At 45.1% G+C, this 21,423-nt stretch overlaps 1 protein-coding gene across 1 annotated transcript in view; it reads right to left on the bottom strand.

The window, feature by feature from the left end:
• Window positions 1-1,112: 1,112 nt before the first annotated feature.
• The window catches only part of LOC123504924 (WD repeat-containing protein 46-like), a 28,241-nt gene continuing 7,930 nt past the window's right edge, over window positions 1,113-21,423 (bottom strand). The window contains exons 6-10 of the mRNA XM_045255850.1: window positions 18,822-19,057; window positions 17,100-17,256; window positions 2,857-3,004; window positions 2,190-2,329; window positions 1,113-1,882 (exon numbers count right to left, since the gene is read on the bottom strand). Coding sequence (XP_045111785.1) covers window positions 1,595-1,882; window positions 2,190-2,329; window positions 2,857-3,004; window positions 17,100-17,256; window positions 18,822-19,057 — 969 coding nt within the window. The 3' untranslated portion in view covers window positions 1,113-1,594. The remainder of the gene's footprint in view (window positions 1,883-2,189; window positions 2,330-2,856; window positions 3,005-17,099; window positions 17,257-18,821; window positions 19,058-21,423) is intronic.

Genomic DNA, 21,423 nt, shown 5'->3' with positions numbered 1-21,423 from the left:
CTGAGCAATTGCCTCACTTGTTAAATCCTTAGATTTCAACACAATGTGGCAAATAAAGCACTACTAACCACCCAAGTCATGTAAATCCAGAGGCCTGTCAGAGTGCAAGACAGTGCAGACAACCTCACTCTACTACTGCCAGAGGCAGACTGACAGTTGACTTAGTGTTTGACCTTGAGCAGGAAAGATTCCACAATGTCATAGAATGGTAAAAATTTTTTTGTCTAATTTTACTTCATCCTTATAAATACAAATACTTTTTCGCCATAAGTACACAACCACGTACCAGCATGGTTGTGTATTTTTGTCTTGTACTGTATATATATATATATATATATATATATATATATATATATATATATATATATATATATATATATATATATATTATATAGATAGATAAATAAATAGCTCTTCTACCATCTACGACAGGTCCACAATCCCTTAATCAAAATCCTTAGCATCAAGAACTTAATGACTTTTTAATAATTACTTTGAGTGTTCTGTTTAAAAAATAAAGGTAGACATTAATCAAAAAGGAAAAGGAATAATGGATTGATGTTAAACTACTGGTCATTAGCAATTAACTTAAAAACAGATCAACAAAAATGAAATCAGATGTGATAAAAAAAAAAAAAAGCAATTTTGTCAAAAGATTACAGACCTATACTGAAAAAAAGGCTAGTATCAAAGCTACTTCTTCCCATTCAAATTCCATTAGTTCTAACATAATCAAATATAAAAATATGCAAAAATTTACATATAAGGAAGTGACTGATGCATTCCTACAAATAAATTTTTGTTATAGTAACTTGTTTCAGAAAGACATGCATGCAAGTTGGCAAAAACTTTCCATTTAAAATATTGCCGTATACTGATGCTATCAATAAATGGCAAGGCAGATCTGTTGAAACCATTATCTTTTCTTACTCTCGTTCTTTTTACAAGCTGAACACCCAAGATCTCAAATCATCAAAGGTGATTTGTGAAGCTCAATTAGATGCTTGATATTAATACTAAGCTCTTATATCTTCTGTCAAAATTAATGGGGAAAAATTTGTAGTTTACAGCCATCAATAAATTAAGAAGGCTTAAATAGGGAGAAACTAAAATATTTCAGGTCATTTTATTTTGGAAAAAAATTATGAAATAATGGAAAACAATCAGTAACTTCTTGGCCTGACATATATATCATAAATGATGATTACTATGATTTCATGCTTAGTGTATGAAGAAGTGTTAATGATAATGGTGAGTGCTCCTGATGATAATGACAAAAAGCTGACGGATCAGCTTTGAAAAACAATGTGCGTTTGCAAACATCTACATTCCCATACATTTCTTTATTAAACTCCAGTATAAAATCTCTGCTTCCATGGTAGTAAAAATACTCTACACCTTACTGGAAACCTCAATTATATCAACTCCATTACTGACTGAATTCAACTTACTAGAAGAATCCAATTCAACAGCTTCACTGTCCAGCCGCTGGTATGGATCACTGTGTTTTAGCTTCTTGCTGCTGACTGCCTTCAACTTCCAATCCTTATAGTAATAAAACACAAAATATTTACATTCCTGGAGATAATCATGACTATTTAACCTTTTTCTTTGGCTTGAATCGATCAAGAACTTCTGTTGGTTTTGTCTCTTTCTGTTGTTTCTTCTTCTTGCCAAGGCCCAGCTCTTTCCTCTGAGTGTATGCTGCCTTCAAGTATTCTCGCTGTGTGTCTTCTCTTACTTTCTGTATACGTTTAAACTTCTGGGATGAGCCACTCTTGCCTTTCATGCGATACCGTGGAGTAAAATCTACCTTGGGTTTTCTAACATACAGAAGAGCTTTCTTTGCTTCCAGTTTTTCTTTGAGTGTTGGGGTATCAACCTAAAATGAGGATAATACAATAATAATTTTGTGTACCTACTCTTAGCATTTTAGTCCTTTTGACATGGTGATGTGATTGGCAAACAGTCAAAGAAATTGTAACATGTTTTATCTGAATGATCCTGTCTTGAAAAAAAGTAATAAATAAGTAGGAATAAAGAATAAATATAGTGGTAAGCTTAGAAACCTAAAACCACAATTCTAGTTGTCCAAATTGTACAAAACCACATAAATGGCATCAAGCAATGTTTATAAAGAAAACTCAGGTTAGCAGACAGGTTTTATATAACAGAACAACACAACTCACCTGCCCAATACTGAGAGGATCCAAAGTGATGAGATCTGCAGGAACCTTGGAGAGAAGAGCCTTAACTTCAGCTTCTTTCCTTCCTGATTTACTGATGTAGGGATTAGCTTCCAGAGCATCAAAGTTTGGCTCCCCAGAACCTGAAAAAAAAGGTTAAAAATTCTTCACAATGTACTTTCAAAAGAAGCAGAGCTATATGATGAAAAAAAAAAAAAATAAATAAATATCAGTAAATTAATAAATAAAATCTTGAAAAAATACTAATTTCAATGACAGTTCTCTTCTCTGGAAAGTCTACAAGAATGATTATGGTAGATAAGCAACAATTTTCTTTTTTCAATTCTTAAGGTATAATACAGATTATTCATAGCCTCTTGAAGAACACACACACACACACACACACACACACACACACACACACACACACACACACACACACACACACACACACACACACACACACACACATTTACCATCCTCACAGATGTCTTCTGAAGATGATCATAATTTTTCCTAGGTATGGATGAAACCCATGATTTTCTTCCTAATAATGCAAACAGGTAGCATACAGGACACTAGTCACTATACCCTCTGTTTTGTAGCCCCTCTCCTTCTGACCAATTATTTGAGCTTTTTTTGTAAATACGTTAAACATACAAGCACTTACCAGGGATTATAAGACTTGAGTAGCCCTTGTAAGTAGAAATTCCAAGAACATCTTCATAGGGGCAAAACTGCATGTCAGTAATCATGCTGCCAGCCTTGTGTCGCATGTAAGCTTGATTAGTGCCACCCAACGTAACATTTCTGTAAACCTGAAAAAATAAAAATAAATAAATAATAAATAATAACAATAAATAATAATAATAAATAAATGAAATGACAAGTAAATAAATAAATCAACAAATAATTAACTCAATAATTGTATCTTCACATAATAACTACATTTCAGGGTTAATGTATAGACAAAATAGTATGTAGGTAAAACATTCAAATGAAGATAGTTTGGTAGATGTGAGGTGCATCTTGGTATCACAGCACTAGTGGTAAAAAAAAGAATGGAAGAACAGTAAATTAGAAAGAGAGAAAGGCAGAATGGATATCAATAGTTCAACATAGTTTTGTAAATGAGAGAGAGAGAGAGAGAGAGAGAGAGAGAGAGAGAGAGAGAGAGAGAGAGAGAGAGAGAGAGAGAGAGAGAGAGAGAGAGAGAGAGAGAGAGAGAGAGAGAGAGAGAGAGAGAGAGAGAGAGAGAGAGTGTCGTAGGGGATGGAAGCAAAGTGAAGTGCTCCGATTGTTTTTGCTCCTTTCGGGAGATACTCGAGGACTACATCTCCGAAAAGTGATTAGCAGTGTCCGTGAGTGCTACACCAGTGCGAGGATATATACTAAGTGAAGGAATTCAGTGCTATAATGGTTAAAACAATGAGTGAAGTTTGAAAACAGGAAACTGCACGTGGAAGCACAGAAGCCTGTATCACAAACAGTGACCTTGACAAGGGATTAGCTTGACCTGACCACAACCCTCCACCCCACTGTCACCCAGTACTCCTTACACCCACACAACACCTCCCTCTCTCTCCCAGCATTCCTGGCTCACATACCAAATGGCTCATTCAGGTATGGTGTCCGAATGCATCGAAAGACCCAGTGACATCAGTGGATATAGACCAGCTGTTTGGTGTGCAGTATGTGGCCGCAAAGAGTCACTAAAGCCAGTGAAGGAATGCACTAAGGAAGGGTGTCCAAACATCTGTCAAGTGAATTGTCTGGGCGAGGCAACAGAGTTCAGCTGTGGCAACACTGCACAGCTCCATGACCTGGCGGGGATCAGCGACCCTGTGACTCCTTACTCAAGAAATCACCAAGCAACTACTGATCTCCAAACTCAGACGGACTCTGCCTCACAACAAAGTGTAGAGGAGCCTCAGGACGACTTAGGAGACCTACAGAAGGAGGAACTGGTGAAAATCACCAGGAACCTTCGAAAGGAGCTCGCCTCATCAAAGTCTGCTGAGCTGCTACAGATCCGTCACGGCGGGTCTTGCTGACAAGCGGGTAGTGTTAGTAGAGGCAGTGTCTATAGTGGACACTCTCCTAGCTGTATGATAGCAGCGTGAAAGAGAAGAGTGAATGATTGTTTGGTTACCTTGTTTCACGTGTGAATGATACCCTTTGCCTGTAAAGAGGTAATGATTGTCTGCCTTCCCTCGGGTTGTATACGTGGCGTGAATGAAAGGTTACTTGGTTTAGGAAAACTTGAGCACGGCCAGTGTGCCTCCACCACGCACAGCTCCCTGTACTTGCACCTGCTGCACCTTGTTGTCTAGCAAGAGTATACATGTTGCTCGTTGCCATTGTGTTTCCCTGTTCCTCGGCGATGATGGTGTCAACACATCTACGTACCAAACATGGCGCAGTGAGTAGGATCGCCGAGTGAAGGATTGTGGAACCTAAAAGTGACTGACAGTGACGCTGTATTGTGTGCGCATTTGTTTGCTGTTCTCACGCCGAGAAGATGGAGCAGCAATTAGAACGGCTGACCACCCTTCTTGTGACGCAAATGGAGCTGACACAGCAACAAGAAGCACAGCAGCGGGAGCGGGATGAGGCACACCAACAGGAAATGTGTGCGCCCTGTTATTGGGGTTAACTGGTGCTCCGCCCTCTCACAGTACACGAGACGGTGAACCAGTGCAGAAAACTAAACTGCATAACAGTGTGGTGACTCCTCCTTACCTCACATGGTCTGCTTCGCTGAGGGAGTTTGATGCGTGGCGGCACAAATTTGAAGGGTACGCTCGCCTGGCTAACATAACTACCCTCAAGCCCTCCGCGCAGCAAATTACTTTACGTTCGCTTGTTGATGAGGAATGGACTCGCGCACTGAGGTATGGCCTGGACGTACAGCAAGATGCAAACTTGAAGACTGTTCTCGACGCTATGGAAGTGCATCTCAGGAATAGATGTAACGTTACACTGGATCGTCGAGAGTTCTACTTGAGAAGACAGGAAAGTGGTGAAAATTTTGACAAGTTTCTGTGCGCCATCAAGGAAATTGCTGCATTTTGTGGTTTCTGTGAGGAATGTATGGATAACAGACTATGTGATTGAATAGTTGTGGGTACAAGTGATGAGGTAGCATTACAACGTATGTTGGAAGAAAAAGACTTGTCGGTCAACCGAAAATGCGGCGAAGAATAGTGCTGTGATTCGAGGATGTAGTGTGGGGATAGTATCGCAGTACAAGAAGAATGCGCGGTACGGACGCCCAGTTTCGGCGAATAGTGCAAGGCCTTCACGAGACTGTGACGAACTGTGTCATAAGTGTGGCAGAGGAACGCACACGGGTGACCAAAAGTGCAAAGCGGCTAATGTGGCTAGTAATAATTGCAGTAGAATAGGGCACTTTGCGGTTGTTTGTAAAGCTCGTTCCTGCACACCAGCGACTCGGCGCAAAGCGGCGCCACCACAGGGCACTCGTCACCGTAAACTCCATCGGGTCATTGCAGACGTCTACCAAGGTAAAGGAAGTTCACGACAGACTCCTCGGGTCAAGATTGTCACCACTCATCCTGGCGGACAAGGACGTATTTTCTGGACTCCTGACTCTGGCGCCGAGACCACAGTCATGGGTTGGGACGTCGCCAAGGCTGCTGGGATCAAGCAGGCTTTGCTTGAAGCAGTGACGGGCGAAGTTTTATACGGCGCCGGCCAACAACAACTCGCTTGTTTGGGTAAGTTCACCTCTAATTTGGAATTAGGTGACAGGAAAACCTCCACAGAAGTGATTGTTGTTGACAAGCTGAAAGGGGCACTACTGAGTTGGTACGACTCAATAGCTTTAGGATTGTTACCACCTAACTTTCCTACTCAGATTCGAGCAGTTGAACACGGTACATGTCGTTCACATCAGCAGGAGTGTGTTACAGCAGCAGACCCACTACCCCAGTGGAGACATAACTACGAGCCTTCAGCGACGGAAAGAGCACAACATGCCGCAGCCATTATCCATGCTTTCCCGCAAGTTTTCGGTGCTTCACAGACCTTGAGGGAGATGGATGGAGACGCTATGCGTATTCAGCTGACTGAGGACGCTCGACCCTTCGCTGTGACTGCTGCCCGGACCGTTCCGTTCAGCTGGAGAGATGATATCAAGACCCAGCTTGATGAACTTCTGGACCTGGACATTATTGTTAAGGTAAATCACCCTACAGATTGGTGTCATCCAATTGTACCTGTGCGAAAGAAATCAGGCGGAGTGAGATTATGTGTAGACTTCACAAGACTTAACAAGTATGTTCGCAGGCCAGCCTACCCTATACCATCCCCGCATGACGTCATTGCTTCGATGGGGACTGGATCGAGATGGTTCACTACGTGTGACGCAAAGATGGGTTACCACCAAATCAAGATAGCCGAGGCGGACCAAGATCTCACGACCTTTCTCACTCCGTGGGGACGCTTTAAGTTTAAGCGTGCACCCATGGGTTTGGTCTCGTCAGGCGACGAATATAATCGGCGCGGTGATGCAGCCCTGGGTGACATACCACAGACGATCAAGATAGTTGACGGCATTCTGGCGTATGATGGTTCATATAAACAACATCTGGCGCATGTAATTGACATTGTTCAGCACTGTGATAAAGCTGGAATAACTCTGAACAAACATAAGTTCAACTTTGCCCAGCCACGTGTTGACTACTGTGGCTACTCTGTGTCACGCAGTGGGTATACTGTGGACGAGAAAAAAGTAGCTGCCATTGCCAACTTTCCCCCGCCCACAAAACATTACTGATCTGAGATCATTCCTTGGTTTGTCTAACCAGTTAGGAAACTTTACTTCAAGCCTCGCCAAAGCTGCCCAACCGCTACGAGATCTGCTGAGGCCGCGTAATGTTTGGTGCTGGACTTCACAGCATGACATCGCGTTTGAGGAGGTGAAGGAGTTGCTGATGGCACCGCCCGTGCTCTCTCATTTCGACGCGTTACTCCCCACCATGCTGCAGACTGATGCATCCAAGACACAGGGAATGGGCTTTGCATTACTACAACTGCATGGTTCAATGTGGTTCACGGTTCTTATCAGATGTGGAAACACGGTATGCAGTGATAGAAATTGAGATGGCAGCCATCCTATGGGCTGTAAGAAAATGTGGAGCTTTTTTGAAGGGTTTACCTCATTTCAGCATTGTTGTTGACCATCGACCTTTGGTACCTATTTTAAACTCAAAACTTCTCGGTGAGATAGAAAACACTAGGTTGCAACGCATGCGTGAGAAATTAACAGCATACACCTTTACCACCAGTTGGCAGAAAGGCAAAGAACATAATATTCCTGATGCACTTTCACGCTTCCCCGTACAGGCACCTAACGAGGAGGATAAGGCTGCAAGTGATGACGAGGACCTGCTGCATGCTTTAGTCATTGCCTCTGTCAATGCTGTTACGCAGGAAGGAACCAGCCTCATGCCACTTCGAGACAAGACTTTGGAAAAGGTGCGTGCTTCTGCTGTAAGAGACCCTGAATATAGTGCATTGCGCACAGGTATACTAACAGGATTCCCTGAACATAAGCAAGAGCTTGTTGATGATTTGAGACCATATTGGAAGATACGCGACCAACTTGCAGTCGATGATGACCTCGTTGTTTATGGACCACGCCTAATCATCCCCAAAGGCTTACAGCGAGAAACTTTGCAAAGGCTACACAAGTCATCAAGGCATCGCCCGTACTAAGCGACGGGCCTGGCAAACCATATACTGGCCAGGTATAGAACGTGACATAGCACAAGTTGTCTCCTCATGCCGAGAATGCCGAGCACTCGCTCGTGGGCTCCTGGAGCTCAGAAACACACCGAGGGAGGACGGACGATCTCCAGCTCAAGTTTTGTTTGGACATCCTATGAGATCAGCCCTTCCTGTTCACCATCGTTCATTTGCTCCGGAGTGGCAGCAGGCCGCTCTGGAATGTGACATTAAGGCAGATCACCTCCGCTCCTATTCAAAGATATATCATGACAAGACCTCTAAGCCACTCTCTCAATTACAGATTGGTGCCTTAGTGGATGTTTGGGATCATGCAACTAATAGATGGGGACTACTGGGCATTATTACAGGTGTTGGCTCCCGCCGTGATTATCTGGTGAAGATGGGCAGCGGACGCACACTAGTTGGGTCACTTAGGGCGATTCGCTTCACCTTACGTGAAGGAAGTATTTTGAGGGTCTTATCCTAAGCATTTTGTGCCGCTGAATCCGAAAATCGTAGTTGGGTCACTCGTTAGCGGTAAGTTTTCGCGCAAATTGCAAATTTCGGAAATTGGCAAGAAAAAAATTGCAGAATGAGAACCAGACGTCGTAGAGACCTCGTTTTGGACTCAAATTGAAGCTTATTAGGAGCACAACAAAAGTTATAAAATGCTTCTGGCTGTATCTGTTCTCATAAAGGCACTACCGTATGATTCATAGAAAATGGGAATTTTTCTCTGACTGTCCCCTCATGGTCGTACTTTATGACATACGGTAATGAAATTTCGCAAATAAATGTAAAATTGCATTGGCTATAATTTTAGAAATTAGCTATAAACCCGTAAATAAAATAAATTCATTTATTATATCGCACATTTTCCTTCCCAGGGCTCGCAATGAAATCGTGTGTCATTTGCGGTGCAACTAACGGAGATGTGGTCCTTCGACCTGAGGTCAGCGGGATCAGACGACAGTCCCTTGAGCAAATTCTCCATGACGTACGTCAAGATGGTCCTCCTGCTTCTGAACTACACCTGGGCTGTGCGGACAGGAGACTGGGCGCTGCACCTGAAGATGTTGGAGGAGTTCGGACCGTTCTTCTTCGCCCTGAATCGAAGCTCCTACGCCCGGTTCGTCCCGGTTTACGTGGCCATGATGCAGGACCTCCGACTCAAGAATCCAAGAGCGTGGACGTACTTGGAGAAACACTGGGTCGTCCGAAAGTCGTTGGTACCTTTCACGTCTCTTGGCTGCGACCATGCCTTGGAACAGGTGAACCGGGCTCTGAAAGGTGACGGTGGGCTGGTAGGGATCACGAAAAATCCCTCGACGAGGACCAAGTTCTTCCTGATCCAAGACGAACTCTTGGCAATCAAGGCCAAATCCTTCGGAAGGTCTGCTACGGCATCAAAGCACCACAAGGACAGCCCAGCGGTCACGAAGAAGACACACGAGATGACCAAAGAGGTTGCGGGTCTTCTTCGCCAGCATAACCCCTTCACTCGAGAAAGCCCAACTCACCACCGTCCTTTCCCGCAAGGTTGCTCCAGATGAGATGGTGGACGCACTGACAAGGATCGAGGAGACTGGCAAGGAAGCTCTCTTGAAGTACGAAGAGGGAAGGATCAGGACTGCGCAGCAAAGTCCATGGGAAGTCCTTCATCGTCTGCCTACCAAGACATTCAAAACGCTGGGCAAGAAAGCCAAAGTTTCAATCGGAGGGAAGAAGGTGATTGTCACGGGATCCTCAGACTTCAATCGGCGCCTGCTGCTCGCCGTCAACTCGACAGCAGTCTGGACCTTCACACCATCATCTCCATCTATGAGCTGTCCCTGTTCCCTCTTGCCCTCTTTGACGACCAAGGCTACCCGCGGGTCACGACAAAAAGTGCCCTTCTCAGGGTTCTGGAGAAGATGAACGCGGCGGTCTCCACGGCCTCCCAACCCCCTTCATCCTCTCGCGTGCTGGTCCTCGACGGTATGGCTATCCTTCAGCAGCACCCGTTTCCGGCTCAGCAAACTTCAAGGAGCTAGTTGGATCCTTCCTGCAGAGAGTTGCCCGACTGGGTGTTGGCTACGGGAGTTGCACCTTGTCTTCGACAGGTACGACATCGGCGCGTCCCTCAAAGACAAGACGAGGGAACAGCGAGCCCGAGGTGGAGGATACGATATGGACATCCAAGCAGCGACGAGGATCAAAGCTGGAATGACCATGGCTCACATCTTGTCCACCAAAAGCAACAAGGATGCTATGACCTCTCATTGCCTCCCAAATCCAGCACCATTCATGGGGATTACGCGTCGTCTGCGCGTGGCGCGGCAAAGCCGTGGCAACTTCTGGACCGGACGGAGCCAAGTTCGCTTCAGAACAAGAGGAAGCGGACACTAAGATGATATATCATCTCTCCTGCTCGACAAAGATGTGGAGGCAACCGTAGTTTCTCCGGACACTGACGTCCTCGTCCTCCTCCTCCGACACTTCCCCAAGATACCTCCCAACACGTGCCTCCAGCTTGGCAAGACGACTTTCAACGTTCAGCTCATCCACGACAAACTGGGCTCTCACGCGGATGTGATCACGTCCTTCCATGCTCTGACTGGTTGCGACACCACTTGCGCCCTCTTCAGGAAAGGCAAGTTGCAAGCTTGGCCTGTGTTCCAGGCGGCCGACCAGGCAACCCTCGATGCTCTGGGTACACTCCGAAGCCCTGGTCCGCTGACGCAAGAGAGCCTGGACGTGCTGTGCCGATTCGTGAGTAGAATTTACGGATATACCTGCTCTCTGCCGCAGGCGAGGTGGACGGCACTTCAGAAGAAGAAGGTTGGAGCAGCACTGGCCCCTCCGACAGTCGCCGCCACCACCCAGCACATTATGCGAGCCCAGCTACAGGCCGTCGTCTGGGAGGGGGCCGTGAAGAAGGAGTTGGTGACCCTCGACCCGACCAAGTATGGCTACGAAGCAGACCTGGCGCCTATTCCTTCCACCCTGCCTCCCGCCCGCAAAGTATCATGGATGTGATGCAGTGCGGATGCAAGACGAACTGCTCGACCAATCGCTGCCGCTGTCAACGCCTGCAGACTCCTTGTTCGGAGCTTTGCGATTGCTCCCCCGAGATGTGCATCAACGACGAGGAAGATGGGCATGAGGACGTCGATGGCGTAGACGACTAGATATTCTATTTTTTTTTCAACCTGTGAACGCTCGCTATTTTGTGTTCTGTATTTTTTATGTTCTAATTGTGATTTTCCAAAATACGCGGAGGAGACTCGGTTTCGTTGTTTGAAATTTTGTGTTCTGGATTAAACTATTATTTATTGTGAGACCTAGATGCTTGTTTTGTTGGATCGATTAAACGCTAGTGAATAATTCAGTTGAAATACCCTGTTCTACGCAATAATTTTGCCCACCCTTGCACAAATTCGTTAATTACATGTGTCCTAAGAACAATTGTTTGTTATTTTATTTTTTACTAATTAAAACTAAATTTTAAAAAGGAACTCAGTTCCTTCTTTAAAATTTAGTTTTAATTTTAAAAATCAGGCTTTAAGGCCAAAATTATTCCTTTTATATTTTTTTCCATTTTTTTCCAATTATCTATAATTTCCATTATAGTTCAGTAATGCGAACAGATACAACCACGGAGTACTACATAACATTTTATGCACTCTTAAAAAGCTTCATTTTAAGACAAAAACCAGGGTCCTACGACGTCTGGTTCTCATTCTGCAATTTTTTCTTGCCAATTTCCGAAATTTGCAATTTGCGCAAAAACTTACCAATAACGAGTGACCCAACTATGATTTTCGGATTCAGCGGCACAAAATGCTTAGGATAAGACCCTCAAAATACTTCCTTCACCTAAGGTGAAGCAAAGCCTTTTTTCCGCCCTAAGTGACCCGACTACACTGTGGAGGAACCGCAGATTTCTTCGCAATCACCAGAACGAGGGCATGTTCACTTACGCGTCACCCAGCCAGTCCCCGCCGAATGTTATGGGGGAAAACATTCCCTCAGTGGATCAGCCAGAACCAAGGAAACTACTGGCTGACCAGCATCTATCAGCTTCTACCTCGCTAGTGAGGGCCTGGTGCAACAGACAGTAGCGTGCACGGCTCGTCCTCATAAAATTGTGAGCGAAACAGGTGAGACTGTGACTGTGGGTTCAGGGGAGTGTGATTCCTTCTCTTCTCCTTCCCTTACATCCCCCCTCTCTTCCTCACCCAACACCACTGTCCCTCTCTCTACCATCCCCAACCCGCCTACGCCTAACACCTCTGTCCTACTCCCTACCCTCTCCTCCCCACCTACACATTCCTCCCCACCCAACACCTCTGTCCTCACTCCCCCACCCACCCTCCCCACCCCACCAACACCTTTCTCCCCACCCAACACCTCTGTCTCTTCCTCTACTATCCCCACCCCACCTACACCTTCCTCCCCGCCCAAAACCTCTATTCCTCTCCTACCCTCCTCCTCTGCCCAACTGAACCCTCCTTCATCCTCTACTCCTCCTACCCCTCCCACCTCACTCGACATTACTGCACTACCTCACCCAACCCCCTCCTCTAACAACACACTACCTCCCAACTCCCAAACTCCCCTACCCAACCCACCCCAACCCCCACACACCCCAGAACCTCCTGTCCCGCCATACCCTGCATCAACGCTACAGCAAGGTGTGCCCCAAACAAGAGGGGAATACCCTGCCACCACGCAAAGCAGCTCTGCTGGCAGGCAACACCGCCCTAAGCGAAAGAAGAGGAGGAATACGGCCACAGGAAGGAACTCCGACTCCAGTGAATCATCATCCGAGCGTCGGCAGCAGCAGTCACGACAGGAGGTGATTCAGGCGAGACAGCAGCAGACCAAGTGCCCTCAGTGCAAACGTCAGGGACACACTCGGGATCAGTGCCCGAGGCAGGTCTGTGATTACTGTCAAGGCCGCCACCATTCCTCCGCCACCTGTAGGATCAGGATTGCGGACGTGAGACAGCAGGAGTTAGTGCAGGCAGTGAGGCAGAGTGGTCAGGAAACACTAGTCGCCCTGAGAAGTGTTGCTTGGCAGCTTCCTCTGCTGAGACACACAAGGGCTCCACTCACGGCTCCTCACAGCTCCTCACCACCACAGTGGCCTGCGGCCGCACCTGCCTTCCCAGCTCACTATGGCGCCGGACACCCCTACTACCTGGCGCCGCCACACTCCGCTCAACAGTGAACTGACGATAGTGTCGGCCAATGTGAGAGGGTTCCATACCAACATTGGGGAGCTCACTCACAGAGCCATAACCAGGAACAAGGCAGACATTGTGTTCGTGTGTGAGACCTTCCTGGACGACAACATACCTCCAAGCTACGCCCGCGTCCGGGGTTACTCGCCCTGGATAAGAAAAGACCGCTCCACACGAGGAGGTGGCGTGACCTTCTGTTATAAAGAGTGTGTTAACGTTCAGGTGGTAGAGTCTCCCACGAACATGCCCAGTGACCTGGAAATGCTATTTTGGAAAATAATAGACAGTGTGGGTAGAAGTGTACTGTGCATTGGCTGTTATCGTCCTCCTTCTCAAGGAGCAGCGATAACAGACTACCTCACAGAAAACCTGGACCTATTGTTGACGGCCAACCAGTGTGAGGGAGTGATAATTGTAGGTGACTTGAACCCACACACAGTGCACGCCTCATTTAACACGCTACTGGTGGTACATGACCTACATAATCATGTCACCTTCCCCACTCATGTCTCTGGGTCATCTCTTGACCCTGTGGTGACCGATCTTCCCCCCAGTGATGTTCAGTGTTCACCCTTGGACTTTATAGGCACCTCAGATCATGTAGCTGTCATCACCAAATTCCACTTCAGACGCCAACGTGAGGAGAACCTCTCCCGCACTCTGTGGAAGTGGGAAGCCACAGACTGGGGAGCCATAAGGGAGGACCTGAGAAGGACGAACTGGGGAGCTGTTCTGAGTGGAGATGTCAACCAGCAGGTGAGGCAGTTCTCAGAGCTGTTATTCACCTTACAAGAGCGCTGGGTACCACACTCCTCTCACACCACCAAGCCCTCTGACCAGCCCTGGTTTGGACCTGCGTGCCGAGAAGCCTCTGACGAAAAATACCGGGCATGGAAAGCCTACAAGAGGCATCCGACAGAGGGCAACAAAAGACGTCACAGAGCAGCCTCCCCTGAGAATGAGGCACACACAAGAGTGGGCCTCAGAGCAATGGAAGGAGGACCTCAGGAGGAAGCTCCGTGGCGGACAGGTGGGCACGAAGAGGTGGTGGGGCATTGTGAAAGACCAGCAGGGTGAGAAGAGAGGCGCCAGCATCTCATCCCTCTTGCAGGAGGATGGCAGTCTGGCCCACTCAGCACATGAGAAGGCCAACCTCCTGGCGAAACACTTTGCTGGAAAAATGAGCGTGCCCGACCCTGAGAAGACACCACCAACGATGCCTCACACCATAAAGGACACACTTCTGGAAGTTAAAACGAGTGAATCCGAAGTGAGGAAAAAGCTTCTAGAAGTGGATGAAAATAAGGCGACAGGGCCGGACAATATAAGCCCTCGCTTGCTCCGTCAGTGTGCTAATGAGCTGGCGCGACCACTCGCCTTACTGTTCACTCGGTGTCTCGAGTCCGGCACGTGGCCGGCAGCCTGGAAAACGAGCAATGTAGTGCCAGTTCACAAAAAAGGAGGCAAGAACCAGTGTAAAACTATCGCCCTGTGTCCTTACTGTCGGTGCTCAGTAAGGTTCTGGAGGCTATTATAACCTCTAGGGTCACTGAGCACCTAGAAAACACCATTTTCTGTGCGTCAGGCAGTTTGGTTTTCGGCAGGGTAGATCCGCGGCAGACCTACATCTGCTGCTTGCCACCCAATTGAGTGCTGCACTTGATCAGGGCAAGACCACAGCCGTCGTGGCACTGGATATTGAAGGCGCTTTCGACCGGGTGTGGCACAAAGCCCTGATCACTAAAATTCGTGCAACTGGCATTGATGGTGCACTCCTGTCTCTGCTGGAGGATTATCTCAGCAACAGACACCTGAGAGTGACTGTCAGCGGCCAGGAGTCAGAGGTGCAGCCCATCAAGGCAGGTGTACCACAGGGAAGTTGCCTCGGCCCTCTGCTGTGGAACATCTACATCAACGACCTGCTGCACCTCATCCCCAGCGCAAGGGCTTACGCTGATGATGTAACTCTGACTAAGAGTTACCAGGCAGAGGAGGAGCCTGAAGCAGCAAGGCAGCTGGAGGACAGGTTGAGCCGCATCGTGGCCTGGGGCAACACCTGGCAAGTTAAGTTCGCCCCACAGAAAACACAGCTGCTCCTCGTCTCAAGGTCACGCTCAGCCATGCGCATAAACTTCAACGGGCAACACTTTCACCACAAGAGGAGGTAGAGGTGCTGGGGGTCACCTACGACCAAGGATTGACCTTCAGGACCCACATTGAGTGCCTTGCCAGGGCAGCCTCCGGGAAGCTCGCCTCACTCCGAAGAATGTCGTGGTTGCTGGATGGTGAGGGGCTAGAGCTGCTCTATAAAGCACAAGTAAGGTCCTCCCTGGAGTTCTCATGCCTTGCGTGGGGCGGCTCCGCCAGCAAACACCTCACCCTCCTGGACAAAGTACAGAACCGAGCAGCAAGGCTTATCAGGGACACTGCTGGGCAGCAGCCACGACTCCACACCCTCCAGCATCGCCGTGACGTGGCGGGACTCACGGTGATGTACAAAGTGCAGGTGGAAAGAGTGAGCCACATGCAGGAGCTTCATCTGCCTGCACGCTCCCCTCAGGTCACCACCCGCATGGTCACCCAGACACCTGGTGAGCTCCTGCTGACCCGATGCAGGACATGGCATCACCAGAGACAATATATAAACTCGTGTGCAAGAAAATGGAACACTCTGTTGGCCTCACAGGAGATAAACCTCAGTGACACAAAAGACGGATTACTTTGACTCTGTGCTCACGTGCTGGAGGCCGCGGGGCCACGTGTATCATCTGTTTCAGGCTTTGTGTGTGTTTAGCAGTGGTTGGGAGCCACGAGATACATCTTTTGTTTCAGGTTGTTGTGCAAGGACAGAATTGTGTTTTACAGGTGGTTATCCAGCTGTGTAGAGCTGAGAAGATAAACATTCTAAAAACATTTGTGTTGTGCGTTCGTGCCTTTGTCCCCACGTGGCGGAGTGATCCCGGAGGCCCTGGAGTCCACGTGGGTGGTCGCTGCCTTTGTACAAGGTAGTGTTTAGTGAACTTGAGCTCACACATGGCAGAGTGTTGTACCCCAGAGTGGTGGTAAGTCCTTTTCCTTAGTTATTCTAGGAATATTTAGTGTGTGCCTGTGTGTGTGTGTATGTGACCGCATGGCATGTATGGTGTTGTTATAATTTAACTAATAAAGTGAAAAGCGTAGCAACTGTGTTTTGCTTCTGTGATTACCTGTCTGTGTTTCGTCCCGGGAGTTGTTCCCTTAAAATAAATTTGAAATTGTGAGGATTGCGGGTGCGAGTTGGTTAAGAGGTTCAGATATATATATATTCACCACGAGAACTCGATTCGAGCGATTTCTCTGAGTATATTCTGATCACACCTCCATAATCAATCATCCACCACCCCTTCCTTTCCACAGACACACACACTCAGACATTTAAAGTGCAAGTGAACCATTGGTTACTGAGGCAAGGGTGAATCATGTACAGTGAATTTAGTATATTCAGTGTTGTTATAACATAAGTTATTGTTGTACATATAAAATGTAATATACATCACCAGGGTCAGATTTTAAGATAGGTTGCACTAACCCTGTACCCTTTAGTCTGTAAAAACAACATTCTTATGTAATGTAGAAGTTGTTTTCCCTGTACATTTGATCAGTATAAATATAAAAGAGAGAGAGAGAGAGAGAGAGAGAGAGAGAGAGAGAGAGAGAGAGAGAGAGAGAGAGAGAGAGAGAGAGCAAAATCCCCAACATTTTTGTTTACTCCAGTCATCATTACAAGCCTGTGACTCCAACCCCAAAGAACACAAAACACTATTATGCCGTCTTCTAACATTCATCAAATTGACAGTCATAGTTATTATACAAGGTCAAAGTATTATTTTTCTATTAAAAGAGGAACAGATTCAACAGATCTAAAGACCCACACACAATGAACATTACAAACCTCTACAATATTCCCGATGGCCACAGAAAGTAGATTCTTATGGGAGAAAGCAACATTTGAGGCACCAGAGCCGATGGTGTAGTCCTGAAGGCACTGCCCAAGATTTCGTGCATCCCAGATCTTCATTTGTCTGTCGACTCCCAACGTTGCCATATACCTGGAAAAAAAAAACGTTGCTCTTATTTTCTTTCTCCACATACAACAGAAGAAAATTGCAAAGAACTTCTTGATAGAATTATCCAAGTGCAATCATTGGCACTACTGTATAATAACATCTCTACTCAGGTTCAAAACTATGCCTGTTCACTACAAGATGAAACAGATTCTATAAGTGGAGTTGGATTTTTCATAACTCCAAGTCAAATTGTGTCCTTTAATCTTGTGTTATCTCCTTTATTTATTGACTGATTCCTTTCCTTAATCAGTTGATGAAAAAAGGAAAAATAAAAATCACAAATATTTTTCAAAAATCAAATTCAAAATCAAACAAGTTTTCAGCTAAACTATGTTAATTTTACAAACTTTCATAAGTTGCAATAGGATATATATATATATATATATATATATATATATATATATATATATATATATATATATATATATATATATATATATATATATATATATGCGTGTAATAAGTATAATAGAGGAGTGAAGGAACAACATTTTGAGAAACTGCATGATAAAGTTTAAGCAATTTTTGTAGTTTACCTACTGTAGGTAAGAAGATGCAGCTCACATAATATATACTTTAATATATGTATGAGAAAGCATACAAAGCTTTATTCATCTACTTATATTTGTTATTGCATGATGCTCTCTTGCAATACATTATTTCAATGCTTTGGGTTTTGAGATCAAGTGATTTACTCAATTTTGGCACACTAAATTTTATGAGACAATATATATATATATATATATATATATATATATATATATATATATATATATATATATATATATATATATATATATATATATAAATCATGAGCAAAAAAGCATATCTACCTATCAATTTTGATACCAGAAGTGTCCATCATTCCCTCATGATGTCACATATAACACACTTATAATTTTTTTCATCATAACTTTGCACATGCCATTAGAAAGAAAGAAAAAAAAATCATACAATAATAATAATTCAAGTGATGAATTTATGAGGCTCAGATCGATACAATCACCATCTTAATCATTGCATGCTGTTATTGATCAATTTCAGTTGAATGAGCCATTCAAATAGCTCACCATAATGCTTACATAGGTCATTTGTTTCAACAATTTTTTCTGAGCTATCAGCATGCCATGAATTACGGAGAGATCCAAATCAAAGTTTCCTAAAAGTGAGCATTTTTGTGCAAGAAAGTGCTGATGGGCCACAGACTCCATAACAAGAAAGATAATGAAAACAAATTACATATACAAGTTTGACAAACAACAATTTTTATGCTTATCTGATTAGTATTTTGTAAGTATGAAGATGTATGAGCTTTAAAAACAAGAAATGGGAAAAGGATGGAAGTGGTGGAAAAGACACACATACAAATAACTACATAAACGAGATTTCCAAACTGTTTTACAATCAATAACTGTTTGCAACTTTATCCCAAGTACAAAACCTTCACAAAAAAATAACTAGTACATAATCTGAAGAAAATAAATGTTTCAAGTTTAAAAATTGGATAAAGAATACTAAAAACTGACATACGAGAAACAGGAACTCACTTGCCAGTGTAGTCTACATCAATGGCTCGCAGAGGATGGGGGTGGCACAGGATGGAAGCTACAGGCTCTGGAGCATTGGGTGTCCACATGCTAACAGTGCCATTGGGATGACCACAGCACAGCACAGCATTGTATGGGTTCTGACACATCACATCTAGACGTCCCTTGTGTGTTGGGGTCCGAATGATCTCCTTGCCAAGAGTAACATCTAGCCAGGTAAGAAATCCTGTCTCACTCTGAAAATTATTTTGACAAACATAGCATAAGAAAAACAGTTACTCTGAAAAGAAAGAAGGAAAAAATAAAGAAATAACACTTTTACATGTATTTTTCATTCACCTGTTTCTTCTAATTAGGCATACATACTTGAGAAATTAACCCAGCCCGGAGAAAAACAAATGACTGCAATCACCTCCCACTAGATAGCAGTGCAGCGCTACATCAACCACACACCATACCTCCCTTCCCATTCTGTTCGATGGCCACAGGTAGGCAAGAGCAGGGAGGATGGAAGGGTTTGACCAGAAGAAACAGGCGAGTGAAAAATACACTTTAGTTTAAAAATGTCATTTGTTTCACACAAAACCTGTTTCTTCTAAATAGATCTTCTAGGCAGATTCCCACATTTAATGAAGGTAAGAACATGCATCTGTAGCAGAATGTGATCAAGTTGAAAGTTCACAGTATAAAAGAAAGGGGCACACACCATGTGAGGTGGTGATGCCCAGCAGGGCAGGCAGTGATTGCCAGGTGTGAACGATAGTACCTAGCATTGAATCCACAATAAAGTGTCCATGAAACGAGGTAAAAAGAATCAACCAGTGTGAGCCTGGAAACAAAGAAAGTAACAGTCAGAGCAGAACAACAAAGCTGCAACAAAGAGGCCAAAGGCAAAGAAATACCCAACCATCCTCTGAATGTCCTTTAGGTAGTGAATAGCAAAAACTGACTGTGTCCTCCAACATGCCACATCCAAGATGGCACACAAGGGTCTGTTCCTCCACCACAAGGCAGAAGTCGCTACACTCCAAATACAATGGACTCGGATCTGATCGCTGTGTAGCATTCACCAGGCAGGGAAGCACGAGCATGCTTGATAGTCTCCAGTAGGAAAAAAGAAAGTACAGGCTTAGAGAGAGGTCTGCTGCAATCCAGCATAGAGAGGAAAAGCTGTCTGGGGAGAGGTTGCAAACTTCCTTGATGGCAGTACCAATTGAGAGCCTGAACTGGACACAGGAGCCTCTCATCATCATGTCCCACACTGTGAAGAGGGATCAAATTATGAATTCCCTAGCAACTGGGTTAGTCACTGATTTACAGTAAATTCTGGGAGGTACGACAGAATTAAATTCCTGAAAAGAGCATGCTTGAAGCTCACTGGTACAGGTGCTGATAGTCTCATTTGTAGAGGAACACATCCATTGCTATTGCCATGGGATCCTAAAATGGCAAGATGAAAGTTGGAATTCTGTAGTTGAGCCTGATGACAAACAAGTCTATGAATGGGTGACCCCTAAGCTTCCAGAGGGATTTGCACACCTCCTGGTGGGATGTCTATTCAGTGGAAATGATGTGTACCTGTGACTAAGGCAGTCATCAACCATATTGGCAGAACCCTGAAAAAACTAGGTGAGGATGGTAATAGAATTCTGCTCAGCCCACCTCAGGATAGCCTGTGCCTTGATACTGAGGGACAATAAGTGTGTCCCACCCTGTTTGAGGAGATATGAAAGAATGGTCATGTTGTTGGAAAGATGAAGATAGTGCTTTCCTGTAGTAAGCTGGGAAAGCACAAACACTGACCAGAGTGTTTGAGCCTTTGAGTCTATCCTTAATAGGAAGATAATGAGGCATCTATCAGCTCACAACCTTCTCTCTGATTGCCAGTATGGTTTCCGTAAAGGCAGATCTACTGGTGATCTTCTTACTTTCCTAACTGAATCTTGGTCATCCTCTTTAGGGACTTCGGTGAAACCTTTGCTGTCGGCCTTGACATATCGAAAGCCTTCGATAGAGTCTGGCACAAATCTTTAATTTCTAAACTACCCTCCTACGGATTCTATCCTTCTCTGTACCTTCATCTCCAGTTTCCTTTCCGATCGTTCTATTGCTGCTGTAGTAGACGGTCACTGTTCTTCCCTAAAACTATCAACAGTGGTGTTCCACAGGGTTCTGTCCTATCACCCACTCTCTTTCTATTATTCATCAATGATCTCCTAAATCTGACTCAATGCCCTATCCACTCCTATGCTGATGATACCACCTTGCATTATTCAACAGCGTTCAACAGACGCCCAACCCAACAACAATTAAATGACTCAAGGCGAGATGCTATAGGACGCCTAACTTCTGATCTTTCACTTGTTTCTGATTGGGGCAGAGAAAACCTGGTTTTGTTCAATGCCTCAAAACTCAATTTCTACAACTATCTACTCGACATAACCTTCCAGACAACTATCCTCTCTTCTTCAATAACACTCAACTTCCCTCTCCTCTACATTAAACACACTCGGTCTATCCTTCACTAAAAATCTAAACTGGAAATTTCACATCTCTACTCTTGCTAAATCAGCTTCCAAGAAGTTAGGTGTCCTGTGGCGTC

Source organism: Portunus trituberculatus, chromosome 17 (assembly GCF_017591435.1).
Source record: "Portunus trituberculatus isolate SZX2019 chromosome 17, ASM1759143v1, whole genome shotgun sequence".
Taxonomy (NCBI): domain Eukaryota; kingdom Metazoa; phylum Arthropoda; class Malacostraca; order Decapoda; family Portunidae; genus Portunus; species Portunus trituberculatus.
This window is presented reverse-complemented; position numbering and strand designations above follow the sequence as displayed.